Source organism: Eubalaena glacialis, chromosome 11 (genome assembly GCF_028564815.1).
Source record: "Eubalaena glacialis isolate mEubGla1 chromosome 11, mEubGla1.1.hap2.+ XY, whole genome shotgun sequence".
Lineage (NCBI taxonomy): Eukaryota > Metazoa > Chordata > Mammalia > Artiodactyla > Balaenidae > Eubalaena > Eubalaena glacialis.
In genome coordinates, this window is record NC_083726.1 from 107,742,412 (window position 1) to 107,764,641 (window position 22,230).

Sequence of the window (22,230 nt, forward strand, 5' to 3'; positions counted from 1 at the left end):
GCCTGGACCACATGCAGACATGAAGTTCTCTGGCTTCGTTTATGATGGGCAGAGGCAACTCCAGCTCCAAACAGTGTGAGGTGAACAAAGGAGGTGAAGCTTCCTTGCTCTGCACAACTAGCGTTGAACCCGGGCCACTGTCTCGGTCCCTTGGGGACTTGATGGTCAGTGAAACTGTTAAGCACGTGGTTAGACGCTGTCAACTCCCAACATCCAAGGCCTGGCGGTCCACTGAGGGATCTCAAGCCCAGTGGATTCGGTTCTTTCTCCCCACAGCTGCTCACTGACACTGTGCTGATCTGAAGAGCAGGGAATATTAAACAGAAGCTGTAACTCGAACTTATTAATTAGCAACTTTCTTTTCTTTTTAATTTGATCGGAAAGGATATTGAATTTCGTCCACCTGTCAGTCATCTCGCTCCCTGTAGCACCTCTTCGGCTCCTGCAACTCCTCCATTAATATGATCTTCCTCCTAGTGGATTCGCCCCCTTGTGATGCTGCCAGGTAAGAAAAACATCCAAGGAATCATCCCATCCAAGGGACTGGGATGCAGGAGAGTGCACACCAGCTCTTACTCTAAACCTGCCCCGCCTCCCTGCTTCTCATGTCCAAACAAAATAATCAACACAATAAATAATCAATCAATCAGTCTCTTCCACATCCCCCAACTTCCTCACCAGAGGAGCAAAGCAGCATAGTGTAGATTCGGTCACAGCATTTCAACAGTACTTTCCTTTCCTCCACCTTAAGCCCAAATGGGGAATATAGTGTAATGAAGAAAAGGAATTTTTTTTGAAAGAGCCCAACGAAAGATTAATGTGAGAGACTGCATTTCTCTGCAGGAGAAGTGACACCGTTTCTCCCCTGACTGTGAACTCCAAACGACACCTACTTAGTATTTAGCTACATTTGCCAATGTACTCTGAGTCTTTTATAATTAGACGCCATCAAAATCGTATGTTTCTCTCAGATTTTCTCCAGGATGTTAACTGTGTTTTAAATATAAATGAATTTTTACCAATAAAGGTGTTTAAAAAATATATATATATAAATGAATTTTTTTTAATATTGTGGCCTTTATTGAAAAATAATTTTGAAAGTCTATATTCTTTGGGGAAGAAAAGTGAGATTAAGAATGAGAATGAGGGGCTTCCCTGCTGGCGCAGTGGTTGGGGGTCTGCCTGCCAGTGCAGGGGACACGGGTTCGAGCCCTGGTCTGGGAAGATGCCACATGCCGCGGAGCAACTAGGCCCGTGAGCCACAACTGCTGAGCCTGCGCGTCTGGAGCCTGTGCTCCGCAACAGGAGGGACCGCGACAGTGAGAGGTCCGCGCACCGCGATGAAGAGTGGCCCCCGCTCGCCGCGGCTGGAGGGAGCCCGCGTGCGGAGATGAAGACCCAACGCAGCCAAAAATAAATAAATAAATAAAGTGTTAAAAAAAAAAAAAAAAAAGAATGGGAATGAGGAGGAGAAATTCCAGAGCTATTTTCATGATAGTCAAACAAGTAAAAAATAATAAAACAACGTTGGGCTTTAAACAATAGGGCGCACGCTGAAAGCTTACTTGTACAAGGAAATTTAATAAAATCAAGCAGAATCAAGACAAAAAATGTTCTTTCTGTAGAGACTTAAAACATGTCCTTGGATGGAAGTTTTTTAGATATTTATTTATCTCTTATAATTACCATTTACTGGCACAGTAGGAGCTCAGTAATTACTGGTGTTGTTGAATGATTATCCAGGTTTTTTCTTTCTGAGACTGATTTCCTACCTTGCTCATCTTTGTATTCCTAGCACTAAGCATAGTGTTCCTTCAAATCAATGCTTCTCGAATAGAACCAGATTTGAATTTTCTTCCGACCAAGCCCAGATAGCCACAAACAATATTTCCAAGAAATTTCACAAGGAAAGGATGCAGTCTGGCACCGGGCACTGTTCTTACCCACCTGAAACACGGCCAGCAGACTTCTGTCCTATTTTGCAAGGTGTGGCCAGAGCTGGCCAGTGAGGTTCTAGGCCAATTTGGCCCCAGGATGAACCCAAACAGGTTCTCTTCCAGAGGCAAGGGGCAGGGCTATATTTGCTCAGTTTATGCCCAGGTATATGATTTTCCACACTGGAAAGCTGCAGGCTTTTCTGCCATTAGAAGAGCATGATGACTATGAGGTTAGTTTTGTTTCTTTTCAGGGACCCGGTATAGGTTTAACTCCACTTCTACGCACTGAGGTCAATTTCATAACAATGGACAACACAGACGAGACGCACGGAAGAACACAGGTTTGGGAGCAGACAGACCTGCGCTCAAATTCTGACTCTACCACTGACCAGTTCTGTGTCCTGGAGCCAATTACTTAACGTTTCAAAGCCCTAGTTTCTGTATGTGTGAAGTGAAGATAGTATCACCTACCTCCCAGACTCGTCGGGAGAAAAACATGAATGAGACGATTTATTAAAGCACCAGTAACACACAGTACACACCCCAAAAACATCAGCTGTTTTGTTTGGGGACTTCCCTGGCGGTCCAGTGGTTAAGACTTCGCCTTCCAATGCAGGGGGTACGGGTCGGGGAGCTAAGATCCCACATGGCTCGCAGCCAAAAAACCAAAACATAAAACAGAAGCAATATTGCAACAAATTCAATAAAGACTTTGAAAATGGTCCACATCAAAAACAAAAGAAAACAAAGCATCAGCTGTTTTGACTCAAGGCTAGACTTGTCACCATTTTGCATCTGTGATCTTCTAAACAGTATCTAATTTTTCTAGCTCTTTGGTTTCGTCAAATCAAAAATGGGTGCTGACAAGACTGTTCTGAGGCAAAATTAGTGATAGTCCTTCACTCATACAAACGGGAGATGAGGCGAAGAATAATGTGGCAGTCCTAAAATTACATATCAGCACATAATAAAACCTAACTGGCAGGACCAGTCAGCATCATGCCCTCTATCTTGGAAGCCTGTTTGGACAAGGATACCCGCGATGGGAATGGCTGAAATAAACAACCACTTGGAAACAAACTGAGTATCCCCTGGAGCAGCTGGAAGAAGGTAAACCAAAATCCTGGGACAAGTTCTCTTAAGGAAACTGCCACGTTCAACCCATGACCCTAGTAATTTTCAAGTCAGCATTCACTCAGAAACACCCCAAAACAAATTGCTATTGCTGACATATCTGGCAAGCCTCGATTTTTTTCCTGTTTACATCAGATATACTAATTAAAAGTATCTAGCTTTCTGATGCAAGTTTCTTCATCAGACAAGCTGTTATACAGGGACTATTTCTTCCTCACTCTTCAGAATAAATCCTGTAAGCAAAAGGCAGGGACCTCTTAAAATTGATTATACAATGTCAGAGTTGAACAGAACTTATTCAAGTCAAAGAGTTGGACTTCCCCCAATTTTACAGATGAACAACTGAGGCTCAGAAAGGTTAAATAGCTCGCCCTGATCTACAGAGCTCTTGAATGACAGCCAGGATTGAACCCTGGCCTCCTGACCCCAAGTCCAAGATTCTTTCTGCCACACCATGTGACCCCTCTAAACTTCACACTTTGTTATTTTCCCCCGCAGAACCCAAGCATGCCGCACACATATAAAATCTCTAATAAACATCTGCCAAACTGACCTACAAATTCTACAATTCTGCTGTTTCAACCTAATATGGTATTTCAATCCCCAAAGATCCCAATAGTGACTACAGAAACAGTGCTATTTGGCCAAGGCTTTAGAGGAGTACATGAAGTGTTTTTGAAATCATAATCTAATTTCCTCACGACAATGTGAAACAGGTGTTGCTGTACCCATTTTAGAGATAAGGAAACCGAGACCAAGAAGTTAAGTGACTCGCCCAAGGTGACACTGCTAGTTTTATATTGTTAGAGCTGGCGCTTGAATTGAGACATCTGATTCCAAAACCTGTGCCTCTTCTACTTCATGAGCTTAAGCCTAATTAACACTGACCTCAAATAACACTTCCATCGTTCCTTCTCCCGGTCTGCTCCATAAAAAAGGAACTTAATTCATAAGGCATCTTCATGTCAAGTTAAAAAAATTCAGGCTGACTAAACTACATAAAATTATAAGTTCAGGTATAAGGACATCATCCGCCCAGCGCAGACCCTCATTTTCTTCGACAAACCAGACTTCAGACCCAGCTCCCAAGACCAGAAGAGCACTTACATTTACTGCCTACAAGATTTTAAAGGCCAGCCTGAGGAAATGGCTGCATTTTTATTTTTATTTTTTTTACCCCATTGCTGAAAACATCTTCAATCATTGCTTTGTGTCAAAGGGGGAAAGAAAGAGGTCATTTCTGTGGGTCTTGGCAGCATGGGGCTCTCACAGAACCTATAAGGCCTCCGTGTAGGTCAGGATTGGGTGAAGCCACAAAGAAAGGCAGCGAGAGAGATGCTCCCAGCCTCCCTGCCGGCTGCTCGGAGAGCTGTTAAAGATAGAGATGGTGGCTTCTAATGGCAGGGGTGGGAGGAAGGGGGTGCAGAGGGCTGCGAGGGAAGGTGTGGGGGGATGGATATAATCCAGCATTCAGAAACCTGTCAGGATGGGATTTATTTTTGTTCTGTGAGGGAGTATAATAGGGCTTTGCCTGCACTCTCAATAGCTGTTTTGAAGTGAACCCGGCTGGTATGTCTTTAATTTGTCATTTCATTATGAAACTGTTTCCCTTCCAAGAAGCCTTCAAGTCAGGAAGCTCTGTCTGCCCACACAGGAAATTCCTTTGCTTCAACTTCCCCAAAAAGGAAATTTCCCTCAGAAGTGAGCCCAGCATATGCCTTTGAGCAGAGCTGTTTCAAGAAACTTTGGCAGCTGAGTCCTGAAAACACCCCTGGCTTGCTGGCTCCGACTGGGATGCTGGGATAAACAGTGGGGCTCTCTCCCCCCAGGGGATGGGGACCCCATTGAAATGGTCCCTGGCCCCCCTCTTCCTCCCTCTCCTTCATTCTCCTGAGCCCTTGTGCCTGCCAGCTCCCACCATCCTGAGCTTTAATTCTCCAAGTCACACCCAGAGCTTTAACTCTCCAAGAGGGAATCCGTACCTGTCACTTTCATCAAGAAATAGGCATCCCTGATTATTTTTAACTGTTAAGTTTTGCAGAATTATTTAACTTTTTAAACTCCATACATGCATAACTTTGATTTAAAATTTTTAAATTAGTGTTAGGGGACTAATCTGAAGAGGGAACAGAGCTTGCACTGTTTGCACAGGATTATTTAAAGTAGAATTTGAGGTAATTGTGTGTATTAATCCGCTTCTTCCAGAAGGCGCAGACTCCAAAAAAAAAGAAGGGAGAAAAAGAAACAGGCATCTCCGAAGACATACCTACATCATACACGGGCACTTCAACACAAAGCACCCATTCTTGTCCTCAAGCCCACACACACTTAAGATTTCTGGTAGAAAGACTGCAGAATTTCAAACGAAGAGGGTGCACAAAAATAAAACAGCCAGTTTTAGTTCCTAAAGCACTTATATGGCCAAATGACCTTTTATCAAGGGTGGTGGGTTTTTTCTACACAAACTTTCCTGGTGAGGATTTGAAGTAAAACGTGGACAGGGAGAAAATATCCCAAACCACAGCCTTATAAAAATTAATCTCTCAGACATACTGTGAATGACTAAGTGGGTGAGAGCGCAGAGCAGCTGTGCTGAAGTGAAGAATAATATATAATATTTTATGAAGCTTCTTAGTACAGAGGCATTAGCAGAAAACTGCCAGACTCGCAGTTAAGTTTTTAATTTTCCATTACACATCACTTCATTAAAAAAAAAAAAAGTTGTGAAAAGGAAACGACGCAGAAACCTAAAGCACAAAACGAAGGAGTGATACTGAACTTCACAAACTGTATCACAAGCGATGAGACAAAGAGAGACACAGACAGATGAGGAACTAAGGCAGCCCTGGATTTTCACCCTGTACTTAAGACTGAACTTGAAGGGCAGAGCGATAGGGTCCGATCTCATTACACTATTCGTGTGCCAGAACTCAGTAGGGATGTTATTTACCAGGAAGCAGAGAGATATTTAAGGGACTAGCAGGACTCCTATAGCCCACCGAAATCTGAATATATTAACACTGAGGTTTGGGGTTGTGGTGGATGCTTTTTTGTGGAGTGGATTTATGATTTTAGTTTAGTGAATTATTCTGTTTTTCTAAAATTTATGAGGTTTTAACCACAGTGGGATCGCAGAGGGGGATCCAACACTATTTTTCAGGTTCTTAAAGAGAATGGTCTAGGGACTAGGTCTTTGGCTCAGCCTGTGAAGAAAGGTGTAGAGTGGAGGGTCTGACCTGCTCGGCCACCTACTAGCTCTGGGACTTTGGCCAAGTTCCTTAACCTCTTTAAACCTGACCTTTCATCAGTAAAGTGAGGATAATAAAACTCAGTTCATAGCTCTGTTGTGAGGATTAAATGATATAATCCGTGTGAAAAGTCCCTGCCATAAGCACCGAATAAATGGAAGTTATTGCTCCATACGGAGAGCTCTGAGGAATCTTTCTCCCAAGACCACAAACCCAGCTCCTCATACAAGCCACCCACCCCAGCCAGCCCCTTCAATTTCCACACAAGCCAAGATGTTCCTGGCCACTTCAACTTGAGACTTGGATTAACAGCTCCCTTATACCTGTGCAATCAAACAATTAGTCATCCCCGAGGTAGAGACATTTTGGTAAGAATGGTTGAAAAGCTTAAGGATTCAGATTTACACCCCCAAGTTCACTACTCCTCTCAAGAAAATGCAGATGGCTTATACATTCTCATGCTGACAGTGAGCTAGAGAGGTCCAACATTGTTTGGCCAATAAGGATTCTGGCAACGTCTTGAGACCAACAGCCAGGCAGAGTAAGTATCAGATTATTCATCTTGGTCTCACAGGTCCAGGTTCACAATGTTTTGTCTACATCAAGGGGTCTGGATTTTCCATCTAATCTTACGTCTGTCTCCTCCAAGGGGAAGCCAGCCCCCAGCAAAATCATGGAGTTTATTTCCAACTCAGCCCCCTCCCTTGACCTTCCATGCTGACCATGGATCTTCTATTTCAAAAGATTCGATGTGATAAACTAATTTTCATTAAGACATTCAGGGACATAAGGTATTCATTATCTCTATCTAAGGTATCCTCTGCTATCATGACTATTTTCCTTTTAAAAGTGGAGCTAGGTGGAAACAATGCCCGATCCAAATGGAACGTATCTGAGGAGAATTTCAGGTGCCAAGGTAGTTCACCGTGGGAAATATTCAAGCGCGGGGCGCTCTTGTATCCCTGCCGCTGAGTGACCTCACACTCTGCTGAAGCGTACCATGGGCCCTGTTCACGGACAACGATAAGCCCTCTGTCCTGCACCCAGAGTAGCAACGTCTGGACGATACAAGTGGAGAAGCTAGCCACTTTCTGAATCTCAATACTCCTTCCGCAAACAAAAAAGCACCAGACGAGAGATGGCTACGTAGCTGAATGTACAATGCCAACCCTACGATACCCGGTTGTACTTCTTCAGCTTCGTTCCCTGGATCACTCTGGGTGGCAGGAGTCATCACAGAAGCTCCATGAAGCAGATGTCTGGAGTAATAGCTCTGAGACAGTCCCAACCAAATTCCCCACCCAAACATACATGCACACTCATTTGGATTTATCTGAAGTAGAATTTTTCTGTGCCCAGGAATCAAAAGAAAAAACTTCTTCTTTTGTAAGGCCCAAACACATTTTACCTCTGTATAGATTTCTGTGGGTCTCTGAAGTACCTCTCAGCATGATCAGAGAACTACAGGAGAGTTTAAAAGGGCGTTTATAACCCATGACTCTCAAGTGGGGACTATCTCTCTCAGGGAATTTCTACTTTTGTGTTCCTAAAAGGCCTCTAAGTAAAACCCCAAATATCTGGATGAAGAGTTGAATCACAGCCAGACTGTAAGATCAGCAAGAAGTCCACACCACGCTTGACGGAATTGCAAATAGGGGAACACGAACCGTCTGTCCAGGGTGGGGATTTTGTGAAGCGGCTTCACTGCCACATGGCAGGAGAAGTGAAAAGAGTAAATGTGAGAGTACAGTGCTGTGAGAACAGCGGTGTGGAAGGAATCAGAGTGAAAAAGAAAGGGAAGAAGTTTCTCCCCCGCTTTGTTGACATCTAATAGGAAAATATGCCCAAGACAGAGAAACCCTCCAACACATCAGAATAACAGGTTTGTGAACCTGCCTGGCCGTAGGGCTGCTTCCTGAATTCAGGCTCCTGAGGAGAAAGAGTCATTTCATTTCCCCAAGAGGGCTGGCACCAAATCACTGGCTCATATTTGTTTCCCTGCAAAGAGCTCCTGATATTGGTGACCCAAGAGCTACTTAAGGAGGTAAAATAAAACCCCTCATCAGCTTGGTTCACAAATCACTGCTGCTTTGGGCGATTCTTTTCTCCCTAATCCTACAGCCCCTTTTCGCAGCTTTTGGCAATAAGTGGATGATTCGAGTAACTAGCTCAGGGCCTCTACTCAGAAATTGTTCCTTGGGTGTGAGCTTTCATGCCCAGGGGATGGTATAAGTGTCACGGATTCTCTCTGCTGGCTGTGCGGATGGAAATGTACTTTAAAGCGCAGCATCAAAGCTTTCACTTTAGAAGCTGAAAGCCTTCATTCCCTTGCCAACTGGGCTTTTTTCCCCCCATCATTAATTAATGCAGTATTAATTGTGCATGTGCGATGGGGCTGGCGGAATGAGGGGCGTGTGGCCCATCCATGCAGATCAGCTGGCTCTCTAAAGCCCGAAACCCAGTGGACACCACCTACAGAGGGAGCAAAATGCAGACTGTCATTTTTTCCAGGTTACAGGAAAGGCAGACAAGCCCCCAGCTGCCGAGGGGATTCCCACAAATCATGCAGTTGGGGTCAAGGAGGTAGTTACCAGAAGTCACACCTGTGCATAATGCACTAGGCAAAGAGCCAAACTCACAGACGATTCTCAGGCCAGAAGGGGGGCTTGGAGAACGGGGGAGCAGGCCTGCGGTTCTGCTGTGAGGTCCTGGGACCCAGGGGAAGATGCGAGCGGCTGAGGCAGCCTTCAGGAGACCTGCCAGGCGGAGGAGCTGGCTCGGGTTTCCAGCCCACAAAAGCATTAACCGATCTCAATCACGGGCAGAGTAGGGAAGCACCCAACGGCGGTGGCGGGGCGTTGAATTGCCGTATTTCCTTGCAGGAGGGCATCCTCAAAAAACAATCACAGCTAAAGTCGGGGACGATTGCCTGCGTCATTAAAATACCACGATCTGCACTAAAATGTAATGCTGAGTGCTCGAAATCAAGTGAATGATCACCATCCTCAGCATTTATAGATAATGCTGCACTGCTGCTATGCCTTGTATTTCTCTTCTGGAATTAGAGAACAAGAAAACGTCTGAGCGGGAAAGAGCCAGTGATTTTACCCACTCAGGCCACTTCGCTTCACAGGCGAGGAAACCACAACCCTGGGAGGAAGAACGAGGTGTCTGAGACTACCCCACCCACCACGGACCACGCTGGGCCAACTCTCCGAGGAATGACCCCAGACAAGAGCGTCCCCTGCTCTATGACCCTGCAGTAGAGTTTCCCAGGACACAGATCAGGTGGGTAAACCAAGGCAGCAACACATCCGACAATTTTTCCGAAGAAGCGTGTCAGATTAACAAAAAGCATTAGGCAGTGAAACGGTTTAATTTGTGAACCCAATAATACAACCATCATCCGAACACATCACCTTTCCTACTGTTTAATAATAACCTGGGAGGTAGATTATCTCTTTAAAAAGATGGAAAATCGTGGACAACAGGCATCTCTTTTCACTTCATTTGATTTTGTTTCTAACACACCAGCATTTATAGATACCTGAAAATAAGTTGCAGACATCAGTCTCCAAAGAGGATTGAATTTGAAAATGTATCTTCCTCTAAGTTCAAAAGATAATTTAGTGTACATTAGCTTGGATTTTCTCCTTCTAACCAACAGCTAGAGGGAAATGGCTTTCAACAGTTCCTAATACTTTTAAGAAGCAACATGGTGAAGTGCATACAAGTCTGGGTTTTGGAATTAGATCTGGATTCAAATTGTGGCTCCTCCACTTGCTCTCTGTATGACCTCTGGCATGTGATTTACCACTCGGAGCCTCAGATATAAACAAGATAGAATATCTACCATGTAGCGTTAGTGATCATTCAGCATAATACATACATATACATATACGGCATCAAGAAAGTGCTCAATAATCAGTGATGACAATGATTTCTTATTCCACACCCTATTGCAACAGAGATTCTCTAGAGTGGTACCTTATATACAGTGGACCTCAGGATGGCTCTTAGGAGAAGCAAAGCTTCTGTAAACTGGAAGGTGGGGTATAATGACAAAAAAGGAAACTGATTTGCAAAGGTAAGCCACTCTTGGAAAACAAATGGATAATTAAACCCTAACACTCACTGTTACTTTTAAAGTGGAGCTACATAAATGCCCAATAGCCCTGTAATATTTCTTAAGATAGACCTCTCAACACTCACCTAGGTACCTTTTTTAAAAAAAGTGATTGTTACCGCTCTCCTTGCAAACCTTCCCCCCCCCCTCTTTAAAGCAAACCACTTTAGTGAAAGCCCCCAGCCCAGAACAGAAAATTCAGCCCTAGCCGAATTGGTGAAACAACGTGTTCCCTGCACAGCCCGGCATGGATGAGAATTTTCCTCCCAGGCATCCTATCTGCACCCACCCCACACACAGAGCTCTTTATCTAGGGTCTACATCTGCAGTCTGCATTTCTATTACTGAAATCTTAGCACCCCATTTGAAGCTATTTCTATCCAAGATCTAGAGGAAACAGAGAATAATTTCAGAAGAATGGGGTTTGGTCCACCTACCAAAGATGGAGGCAGTAAATATCAGGGCGGGGTGACTAATTATTCTTAGGCATTTACAGTCAGCATGTGGTCAGAGACAGGGACCATTTAAGTCTCTCAAATCCTGCCCCACCTCGCTTCTGAAGAGACCAGAAAAAACAGCCACCCTACCCCAAAACACACATAGATGGTTCAGGCGACTGAATCAGAATCTTCTGATGGCAACAGTGAAATCAGCAACACCCGAAGGTCCTCGGTAACACTGACCTCTGGAAACGCATAAAGATGAAGCAGGCAAAGTCATGCCTGTCAGAAACTCCAGGAGTCTGAGCTACTTTGAACTCAGGCATGAAGCAAAATGGGAGAAACTATCTGTTATTTGAAGATGGAAACTTGCTCACATTTGTATAGACTCAGCCCAATCAATATGCTTTGTGATAATGGGGAGGTCGTGGGGAGGAACCTAGGGAAGCACAGTTCCGAGTCAACATCGTGTTGAATCTTTATCACACCAGCCAGCGAGTGTTATAGAGATACGTGTGAGGCTGGCCGCTTAACTGATGGACGGGGAGTCCCCAATCTGCAGAACCCTAATATGCCAAGAGAAAGACCACAGGGGTACTGATGGTGGGGAAAATCCAAGGGGAGATAGGAGAGAGGACAAGGAAGAAATGGAAATATCATTTCTTATTTCCTGTTGTTCAAGTCTATTCATAGAACGAGCTGGTTCCCATCGACTTTTCTTCTTAAATGGATCTTTCGCTTCATCTGTCATAAAACTTCAACACTGGGTGTAGAATGGAGCCAGATATCTCCAGGCTCATGTAAATATCCCACAGCACCAGGTAGGGACAACCCATAGCCGGTGACTTCCAAATATCTACTTCGGAATTCCAAGGAAAGCGAGAGCCTTCCCCCCAACTCCCTGCAGGACTGCAGCCACTTTGTCAGAGGAACTGCCTTAAATGTACATGGAGCGCATGGCACTAAATGTGAAGTGAAGGAAAAGGTCGATTGACCTCTGGTTATATATTTTTTTTCTTAAAAAAAAAAAAAAAAGACGTCTATAAATAGCTGCATTTATTGAAGCTGCTTCCTTATCAGGAAGCATGCAGCTAGGAATTAACGTCTGCCTGCATCGGAAATTCTTGCAGACAGCAAACCCAAAAAGGAAATTTCCCTTCCAAAGCATCCTGGCTGTTCTGTTGTGGCCTGTTTTTTCTCTTCGAGCTCTTTGAAGCAGCTACCCAGGGCCCTGTGTGGCTGGAAAAGCAGAAAGCCTTTGAGCACTTGAAAGTAAAAAGTGAAGGACCCCTAAGGAAGGCTTGAGGGGCACAAAAGAGAAAATGCTGGTGGCTGGCCATCGTTGTTAGAAGTCACGACTGCTCTGTCAAGATACTGAGAAGGAAGTCTCCTTCCCCATGTCCCTGCCTCAACTCTGCTGGTGATGTCACCGCATGTCACAGGCAGCTGTGTGAGGAGGGGCCGTTTGGGGAGCCCTGATCATGGCTGAGGATGGGGGAGCATCTGTCAGGTCTGGGGAGGTGGGCAGGGAAGGTTGAAGAAGGAGATGGCAGATTCGGGCAAGGCCAGGGAAGAAAGTAGTTCCAGACAGAGGTACAGGGACGGTGAGGGAGGTAAAGGCCCTGGGATGGAGTGTCCCAGAGCAGAACCAAGCTCCTGGAAATCACAGAGTCAGAAAATAAAGCTTACTTCCATTGTGACCTGGGGAAATCAGTCTCAAAACGTGCAGACAGAACTCCAGGCCCTTCCTTTAATGAAACAAGCAAGCACGTCCATGCTTCTCTTGGCCCTTGAAAGGGAAGGCGCACCTCCTCAACACACGATTTACCAGCTGTGGAAACTGAAATAGAGCCCTCATGAGTGCCTGGCCACTGTTCGCCAGGCACTGTGCAAGATGCCACATGCAAATTAGCTCTGATACTTATAAGAAACCCTCATCAACTATATTTCAACAAAATTTTTTTTAAAAACCCACAAAGAAAACAAAACAGACCAAAAAACAGTTGCTAAGAGAGTAGATCTTAAAAGTTCTTATCACAAGAGCAAGAAGTGTAACTATGTGTGATGACAGATCTTAACTATGATGATCTCCAGGCTCATTTCACAATACACACATAGACTGAATCGTTATGTTGTGCACCTGAAATTAATGTTATATTTCAAAACAATTTTCTGTATTTTGATAATCATTGTGATTATGTAAGAGAATATCCTTGTTCTTAGAAAAAATACACAGAAATATTTATGGGTAAAGGTAAAAAAAAAGAAAAGAAAAGAAAAGAAACCATCATCAGTAGGTGTTTTATGAAATTTGAGCCTTGGAGAGGTGAACTCATCTCTCTAATACAGAGAGGCAGCCCTGGGATGCCAGCCTGCTCAGGTCTGTCGGAACTCAAGTCCTTTATATTGCTGTGCTTTTTCAACCAGAAACTCCGAAACAGCAGTGGGCCCTGTTCCCAAGAGGTCATTCCTGATGAAATGCCAGGGAATGTGGGGACTTGGGTGGGCCCTTCGTAGCCAGCGCTGTCCTGCTGGTGGCAGAGAGATACTGGATTTTCAATCTCAGCTCACTAGAGTAAAGAGGGAGGCGCGGGAGGAATGCGTGAGCAAAACTGAAATAATTATCCATGGAGACGGGCCAGCCTGTTGGGAGGTTCAGCACAAATGAACGGTCAAGCGCATTACTGGAGCCCTAGCTGCTCCCACTCCCCGCATCCACGGCTACCCAGACGCCAACAGTCAGCACTGCCTCTGCTTTCAAGTCCGGGAGACTCCGCCATTATGTTTTCTCCTAAGAAGGCTAAATGGTGACTTCTGCAATAGAAATCACGTTAGATTCTTCACATGCCATGTGAATGTGAACAATTCAGTGCAACTATCTGAGCCATGGTCATCTCATCAATAAAAGAGGATTAGTAACACCTAGGACTGCTGCATGATTAAATGAAACCACATATATGAACACATTTTGTTACTTATAACAATATAGAATACTAACTAAGATTATACTTAATTCCCATTTTTTTTGCCTCTTCTTTGGGAACGGAAAGAACTTGAACGTATATAAAATTGTTGGCTGCTCCGCTCCACAGCAAAGAGAGGCACTGCATCTCTTTTCACTCTCCTGGCTCTAACCGAGCTTTGCTTGTCTCGTGACTGTCTTACACTCGGTCACTCTGCTGAGACTGCAAAACCGCCCAAGGGGGTGAGCCACGAGGTAACGTTTCCAAAGGAGGGCATTAAATTAAATTATCAAACACACGCGCAGGAGCAGTAATGTAAGAATTCTGAAAGATTCACAAGGAAAGGAAGGAGAGCCAAGGGACTATTTCTGGTGTTCCGACTCTAGAAAACTCTGAGCAGCTATTACGGCTATTTATGAACCCGCAACGTCATAAACCGTAACCCTATTAAATGTGATGAATGAGTCCTGGGTTCCGACTTTTAAATACCAATTCACAGGAATTTTAGAAGAGCAAACTGGCACCGCAAACGGCAAAGGCTTTAGGCAGGCGGCATCACGTCAGCCTGTGATTAGAAGCAATTTTGTCGACTAAATGCGAGATGATTCTGTTAAGAGGAATTTAATAAGGAAGAGGCGTTTAGCGATGTAAATTCTGCCCCATGCATCTGAAATACACGCATTGTGGTCACGTGGGCGGCCCGGGGCAGCGCGATTTGAGGCTGAGTATTTCACAGGGCTGGCATCAGCTCATAAGGCACCTTTTGCTGCCCCCTCGGCACCCACTGGCCATGAGTTTAGAAAAAGTGGTCCCTGGGCAGACAAACAAGAGAGAGTCTCTCCTTCACACTAGGAGGGCCCAGGGAGGCCCTTCACTGCTCAGGGAATCAAGAGTGATCTTCTCCAGGCACTCTCAGGGCGCCACGGTCCTGTAAATGTTCTCAAGGTACCATGAAAGGTTTACATTCCCTTTAAAGAATGGAACTTTTCTGGACTTCCCTGGCGGTCCAGTAGCTAGGACTCCATGCTTCCAAAGCAGGCAGCGCAGGTTCGATCACTGGTGGGGGGAAATAAGATCCCACGTGCCGCACAGCCAAAAAATAAATTAATTAATAAATTAAAAGAATGGAACTTTTCATTTTCACCTACCTGCTGTAATTGTCACACTTCAGCTCTTCTAGCCTCAAGCTTTAAAAAAAAATTTAGTACCCTACATGGAAGGAAGGGGGGAAAAAAACCTTTCTATCTTCTCAATAAACAAACTTGTGTCTGCTCTCCTGGTGCAACAAGGAAGTTGCAGGAAGCTGTCGCAGGACTCCTGGGGGTGCGGAGGGCAGGGAGGAGGCCAGACCAGGATGGTACGGGGCTGGCCCTTCTCCCATTGGCTCCCCCTCCTCTCCTTGGCCCAGACTGCCCCTGCCTGTCCCTTTCAAGTCCTCTAGCATCACCACTTCGTGCTTGCCCCAGTTATCACTTTGGTTTTTGTTTTTTTTTTTTAATCAGAGGCAAGTAGAAAAGCCATTACTTTCTACTTCTCAACAGCTTCCTAAGTTGTCACACTGTGTCTTCAGCTTGCCCTGTGTTTGCAGAACAAAATGGTGAGAAACCTGCAGTACAGAGAACCTTAAATACTATGATCCCTGCCTTCCACCCTAACCAGGAAAGGCTATCTATTGATTTAAGAATGAAAGGAGAAAAATAAAGGGTTAATAGAGAAAGGGTTTATCTGGAGATCAATGAGGACAGAGGGCGAAAAGAAGCCACTTGGAGGCATACCAGTCTGGTGAGTATCTCTTTAAAACAAGCAGCTAAAAATGCTTTCAACCCAGCAATACCATAAATGTCCTGCTGCTGTCTTGGCTTTCGGATTCTTCCCCGTACTTTCCATGAGCATTCCACTGGGAATTGTCTGGAATCCCAGATTCAAACAGCAATAACCCAATTCCCTTGTTAGAATATTTATTTTCTTTTCGGTTTGGAAACCCAGCTGGGATGCATCCTCAAGTATACGACATGGCCTCAACCATCCTAGGCACTCCAGGAGATGTTTCTCAAACAGCACGATGGGCAGCCGAGTGCTGGAACAGGACAGCGAGGCGGGCAGCTCAGCCTCCTGTGGAAAGTCCCAGCCGAGGACAAACAGCCAGAGCCTGGGAACCTCCACTTTCAGAGGATTCATTCCAGATGTGGGAACAAATGGTGTTACAATAGGGCTGATGCAGATTCCAAGGAGGGCTCTAAAGTCAGACTGCCAGACAGGAGCATTCAAGCAAAATCATCACCATGACCTGAATCCCTAACCTAACAACTGATTATGTTCTAAGGCTGGCAGTAATGTGCTATAGTTCTATGTCTGATAATTCTCTACGTGGGCATCCATCCACCCATCCATCCATCCAAGGGAGATATGCAAACTATTCAACAACTGATCCACCAGTTAGAACAGATTCCAGCCAGAAACCAACCCTCTGGCCACATCAGTGAATAGCGGCTAACTGTCAACCCTGAATGCATCCATCCATCCAAGAAGTACCTATTAAACACACTTACATCATGGCCTAATAGATAAAAGCCCAGGCTCTGGAGTCAGACAGAACTGAGTTTGAACCCTGACTCTATCTCCTACTGACTGTGTGACCTTGGCAGGTTACTTCAATTCTCTAAGCCCTAAGTTCCTTATGTGTGACATGGATATAACAAAAATACCTACAAGGATCGCTGTGAGAATTAAATAAAATAATTTCCATAAAGGACTTCACATAGTGTCTGGCACAGAGGCATCCCACAATAGCTATTAGCTACTCTGACTGTGTGCTGGGCACATGGCAGGGCCTGACAAAACAGTGGTAAGCGGCACCGCTGTGACTCAATGAGGAAACTGTCAACCCAAGAAAAAAATTAAAGTGTTGGTATGGAAGAAACAGTTCCAAGTAGGGAAAATGATATCTTAGGTGAGATCATAATATTTTCAAGTTAAGAGGGCTGTTGAACATTCTCCTGTCCAATCACAATTTTGTATGGTAGGAAAACTGAGTGTTAGGAGGACTGACTCACAGTCAAACAGCTAGTCTAACAGGAGAACTAGTTAAGAATTACAATCTCCTGATGGTCAGTTCGTTGTGTTTGTTAGTTCGTTTTACCATGGTAACTTTTTATGGAGAGGCAGTTCTATGGTAAAAGAGCTTACATATGTGAAGCCATCCAGAGACAAACCAAGAGTTAGGGTCTTTTTGGGGGCTGGGGGATGGGTTGTGTCAAAGTACAGGAAGGAAAAGCCATGAAACCTCAGCCTATTTGGGACAGGAGTTCATTATTTCTTTTTCTCTCTTTATGGAGACTTCAGGCTCCATAAGGGCAAGGAGTTGGGTCTGCTTTGTTCATTTCTGTATCCTGGCATCCAGAAGAGTGCCTGGCACAGTGCAGGTAATCAGTAACTATTTGTCGAACGAATAAATGAAGGAGATTAGGTAGCAGGAGTGCTTTCTCTGCATGGCCTGAGTATGTTCCACCCCAAAGTGAACGGTCCTGAAGTGAATAGCTTGGTCATAGAACAGCTTGGGGAGGAAAAAAAGGCTATTAGTGGTCTCTTTCCCAGGCTGTCTGCTCACAACACTCACTGGTGCCACAGAACTCCATTTTGCTGAGTACAACTGTGCCCTCGATCATGACCATGGCACCTTCACAGTCCCAATCTCTTCTTTAAAAGTTCAGTGTGGAGGGGGCTTCCCTGGTGGCACAGTGGTTGAGAGTCTGCCTGCTAATGCAGGGGACAGGGGTTCGAGCCCTGGCCTGGGAAGATCCCACATGCCGTGGAGCAACTAAGCCCGTGCGCCACAGCTACTGAGCCTGCGCGTCTGGAGCCTGTGCTCCGCAACAAGAGAGGCCGTGATAGTGAGAGGCCCGCGCACCGCGATGAAGAGTGGCCCCTGCTTGCCGCAACTAGAGAAAGCCCTCGCGCAGAAACGAAGACCCAACACAGCCAAAAATAAATAAATAAATTAATTAATTAATAAAGTTCCTCTTTAAAAAAAAAAAGTTCAGTGTGGAGAAGAGGGTAGACTGAAGCTGGAGCGTGCTGACCCTAGTATATACCAACTTTGTAAACACTGATGGATGCAGCAAGCTGGAGGAGGGGAAGGGTTCTCATGGCCCCCAACTCCCTTTAAGGATCCCAGCCACCACCCTCACTGTCGGGGAGAAGGGGTACGCCAGCAATGTACCCCGAGTACCTCCCAGCATCACAGTCACGTGATCTGCTGAATTGGCACAGAGAGAGGAAAGAGAAGCCTGCATCCTCTCTTGCTGTTCCCCACTCTCAGCAGGCAACCTCCTGCTTTCTGAGAAGGGATGGACCAGGAGGGGCAGAATAACCTGGGAAGCACAAGCACGCCCGGAAAAGACGGCAAGTACAACTGGGCCACCATTCAAGTCATGAGGAATCAACTAGGGAAGGGCCAAGGTGACCCCCCCCCACCCCCGCCCTGCCATGTCATGTCCTCCATAACCCGGACTCGTGCCCTGAGGCTAACAGTCAAGCCAGAGAACCTGGCATTTTCTTGGACACTGCGACCAGGGTGGCAATCAGGTGATGCATTCTCCCCGGCTGCGCTCGGCATGCCGGATCATCGGGGCTGGGTGGCAGCTCAAGAAAGAAAGACAAAAAGGAAAGGACAGGCGCTGGGTGCTTTGGAGCCTGGCCCCAGCAGCACAAGAAGTGTGGAGGCCCCGACGCCCTGCTGAGCTGCAGCGGGTAGTATGTCATAGTCAGAGACGAAATGAACACGCAGAGAAACGACAGCCAGGAAGCTCAAGCTTTTCAAAGCCATTTGCAGGTGGGAGGGGGCGAACGATGCCAAAGCAGCTTCGGGAGGTCGTGGGAAAACCATCCCAGAGCGCGCCCCTGCCCGGCTTGCAGCCCCGCCTCCCCGGCCCCCCCCCCACCACCACAGCGGTCGATCCTTCTGTCCGGCTGTCGGTCGGTCCGTCCGTCCCGTCCAATCCCCCCCGTCCATCCCGGGGCGCGCGAACACTCACGCAGGTGCGCGGGCAGGCGGATCGAGTCTTCCTCCATCCTGAGCGCTCGGGGCACTGGCACATGAAGCGGCGTCGAGGAAGTGTAACTGGGCACCGGGCTCTCGGGGGGTGTATATGAAATCCGTTCCTGCTGTTAAAAAGAAGGGCAGCAAGAGGAGAGGGGGGAAAAAGACAATGAAAGCCTGGAACTGAGGGCTGACATCCGCGAGGGGGCGGGTTCGGGGCGTCTGGGCGCTGGTCCCCTCTCTAGACACTCTGTGCAGCTGTCTTTCAGATCGCCAGCATCAGGGATTTGTAACAAAACGCGGGAAAGGTTTAAAATCGGGCTTTTCCTTTGCACTCGGCTAAATAGGTGTCCTTTTTTTTTTTTTTTTTCCTCTCTGCACTAGTTGTTTGTTCCAGTAAAAAGAGGGGAGGCAAGACCAAGGGAATGAAACAATATGTCTAAGAGAATGGCGTTAAAGACTCCTCTCTCAAAAATTACTCTTCCGGTTACATAATTAATGTCACCAATACATTAAAACCACCTTCCCTCTTCTCTGGCAATATCCCCATCTTCTAATCAAAGTAGGATTCCACACTCAGATCCAATGAGAGGTGAGCCCAAAGTGATGGCTTATAAGTTCGAGATTTTAGTTAATAAATCTGCGAGCAAGATTTGTCTATCACCTACCTATCTCATGACACAGCTACCACCACCAAAAATCTCCAGTGTTTCATTTTTCCCTTCATCGCAGGGAATTATCTGCCACATCAACAGTTATCTCCTTGTCCCCTCATGCTCCATCTGGGAATCAATAATTCCTTTCCTTCTGAAGCATTTCAGGGCTCATGCAAAGAATAACCTGCATTTAAGGAAGTATGGTTTAATCGAAGATTCTTACTCAACTGACAAGGAAAGGGGGAGGGGAGACCCAGCACATCCACTGTTTAAATTCAAACAGGCGGCGTTTGTTAGATCAATTAAAACAACTGGATGGGATGGGAAGGATTAGTTTTAAGTTAAAAACATGGCAACTAATGGCAAGAAACCAACTATGGTGTACAGCGGGGACAGCAGCGCAATGTGCATCTTAGATCGACAAATACCAACTAGTTTGACTTGCAGTCCACACATAAACACAACTTCTGTTAGTTTCTGTGGTTTAACAGGGCAAAGTAAAGTGGGACACACATGGTCCAAAAATAAGATGGGGCAGGAGGAGATCGGTAACATGCCGTTGTGAAAACAAAAATCGAGCAAAAGAAAAATCACAGATTCAAATAAAACGAAAGGGGTGTTTACGTTTTGGAAAGAGTTCTCTAACATTTTATACTCCATCAAATATGCAAAGGGAAGCAGGGGAGTCCCCCAGCCCTGTAACCAAACTGCAGCTTCTCTTCTGCTCATAACCTGGAAAGTTTGGCAGCTGTGGCAGGAAGTTTCGATTTTAAATGAATATATACATATTTTTGTAATTTCCGAATGGAATCACAATACCTTCCCTGAGGCATCCTCTACCGGCAACTAGGGCCTTTGGAATATTTCTGTTTAAACATACATCCTAAAGTTTCCTGGTGAATTTCTTAATTAAGGGCAGACACATACACCCTAGATTTCATTTCTGGATCAATGGAGACGTCCTGTGAAAGGTCACCCAGAGGCAAAACCTTCAACTTCACTTTTCTTGAACTTTACCAAACATCACACATATTCTGAGTAACTCTAACTTAAGGAGGAGTTATATTTTTGGTGTTTGGCTTGGGGTTTTTGAGGTGAAAAAGTCAAAGACATAAACACACATATGGGAAACATACGAAATCTGTTTAGGGGTTTTTCAAGGTGAGATAGGCTTTTTTAAACATTTTAAACATAGTCTGTTTTTCTAGTTTAACAAATTCTCCATACACTTCAACCCTTGAATAACACCCCACTGCCACCCCAGTCCCAATATACATCTCGATATCTTTATCTACCGTTACTTTATTCCCAGAAATAGCTTTCTGTTTTGTTAGGGTTTTTGCAGAACTGAAACTGTTGATGAAGAAAACACGGTGCAGCCAGAGAGCTTTCAAATGGCATGCCATGAGTGTGAGAAAAAAAGAAGATGGCATTTCCTAAGACGGTGACTTTCTCTTAAAGCAAGGAGAAACTTACAAGATCCTATAACTAGTCCACATGAGTGAGAGGCCACCTCTCCCCGCTCCCTCACCCTCACCAACTCCATCAAGGATGGAGCCCTCAAGGCAGATTTTACTTTATTTCTTGGGGAAATAGACCTCCAGCCTGCTGATAAAAGAGTCAAGCTAGGGCTTCCCTGGTGGCGCAGTGGTTGAGAATCTGCCTGCTAATGCAGGGGACGCGGGTTCGAGCCCTGGTCTGGGAAGATCCCACATGCCGCGGAGCAACTGGGCCCGTGAGCCACAATTACTGAGCCTGCGCGCCTGGAACCTGTGCTCTGCAACAAGAGAGGCCGCGATGGTGAGAGGCCCGCGCACCGCGATGAAGAGTGGCCCCCGCTTGCCACAACTAGAGAAAGCCCTCGCACAGAAACGAAGACCCAACACAGCCATAAATAAATAAATAAATACTTTAAAAAAAAGAGGCAAGATAGGTATCACCTTTAAAATGTATATATTCTGACTTGCTAAATTATCGTTGTGTTGTACCTTCTTTTCACTGTACTTTCTTTGCAGGCAGCCCCCTGTGTGTTTACATTTGTGTGTGGTTCCCAGTCCTTCCTGCTACACTGAACGCCACACTTCAGGGCTTGCCCTCGGATTTTTATGCCACACACCCCCACGTCCAAACAATTCCAGATGAAGACAACCTCGCTATTTCATGATGAAACCTATAAAGAGAAGGCCAGACACCGAGTGATTGCGGAACTTGAATGCCTCTCACTCCTCATGATGGATTCCACTCAGCAACATTGCGACACCCTAAGCCTGGGATGGGAAGCTCTTTTCAAAGGTTTCAATGAAGAGATTTGTCAGTAACAAAAGAAAGGGTGGGTATCTTGACCAAGAGGGGGAAAAGCAAAATGTGCTTCTAGGGTCTTGAGCAATTTGCTAGCGGCTGTTACGCTACCGTGACCCTGGGTTTAGCAGCCAGCACAGCACTCAGGGGACCCCGGAAAGGATGCCGCCCAGTGTGTGGGCTCCTTTCCAAGGAGAAGCAAGCACACACCTGGGCATCCCCCACCAGACTTATGTCCCTTGTCTCTCTTTCTGTCAATCTCTAGGGTGACTCATGTGGTCCTCATTTTAAAATCTGTTATTCTAACCATGCACTTAACATCTACCGTGGCACAATCATCAGACTATCAGCAGTTAGAAATATGAAAAAAACACTGCTGTCTCCGATGGA

At 45.6% G+C, this 22,230-nt stretch overlaps 1 protein-coding gene across 4 annotated transcripts in view; it reads right to left on the bottom strand.

The window, feature by feature from the left end:
- Positions 1–22,230, bottom strand: part of ETV6 (ETS variant transcription factor 6) — a 241,994-nt gene that overhangs the window by 122,883 nt on the left and 96,881 nt on the right. For 2 of the 4 annotated variants that reach the window (XM_061205380.1, XM_061205383.1), the window contains exon 2: positions 18,882–19,011. In XM_061205380.1, coding sequence (XP_061061363.1) covers positions 18,882–19,011 — 130 coding nt within the window. Of the gene's footprint in view, positions 1–18,881; positions 19,012–19,554; positions 19,727–22,230 lie in introns of all 4 variants that reach the window. The other 2 variants (XM_061205382.1, XM_061205381.1) reach the window with 2 other exon arrangements.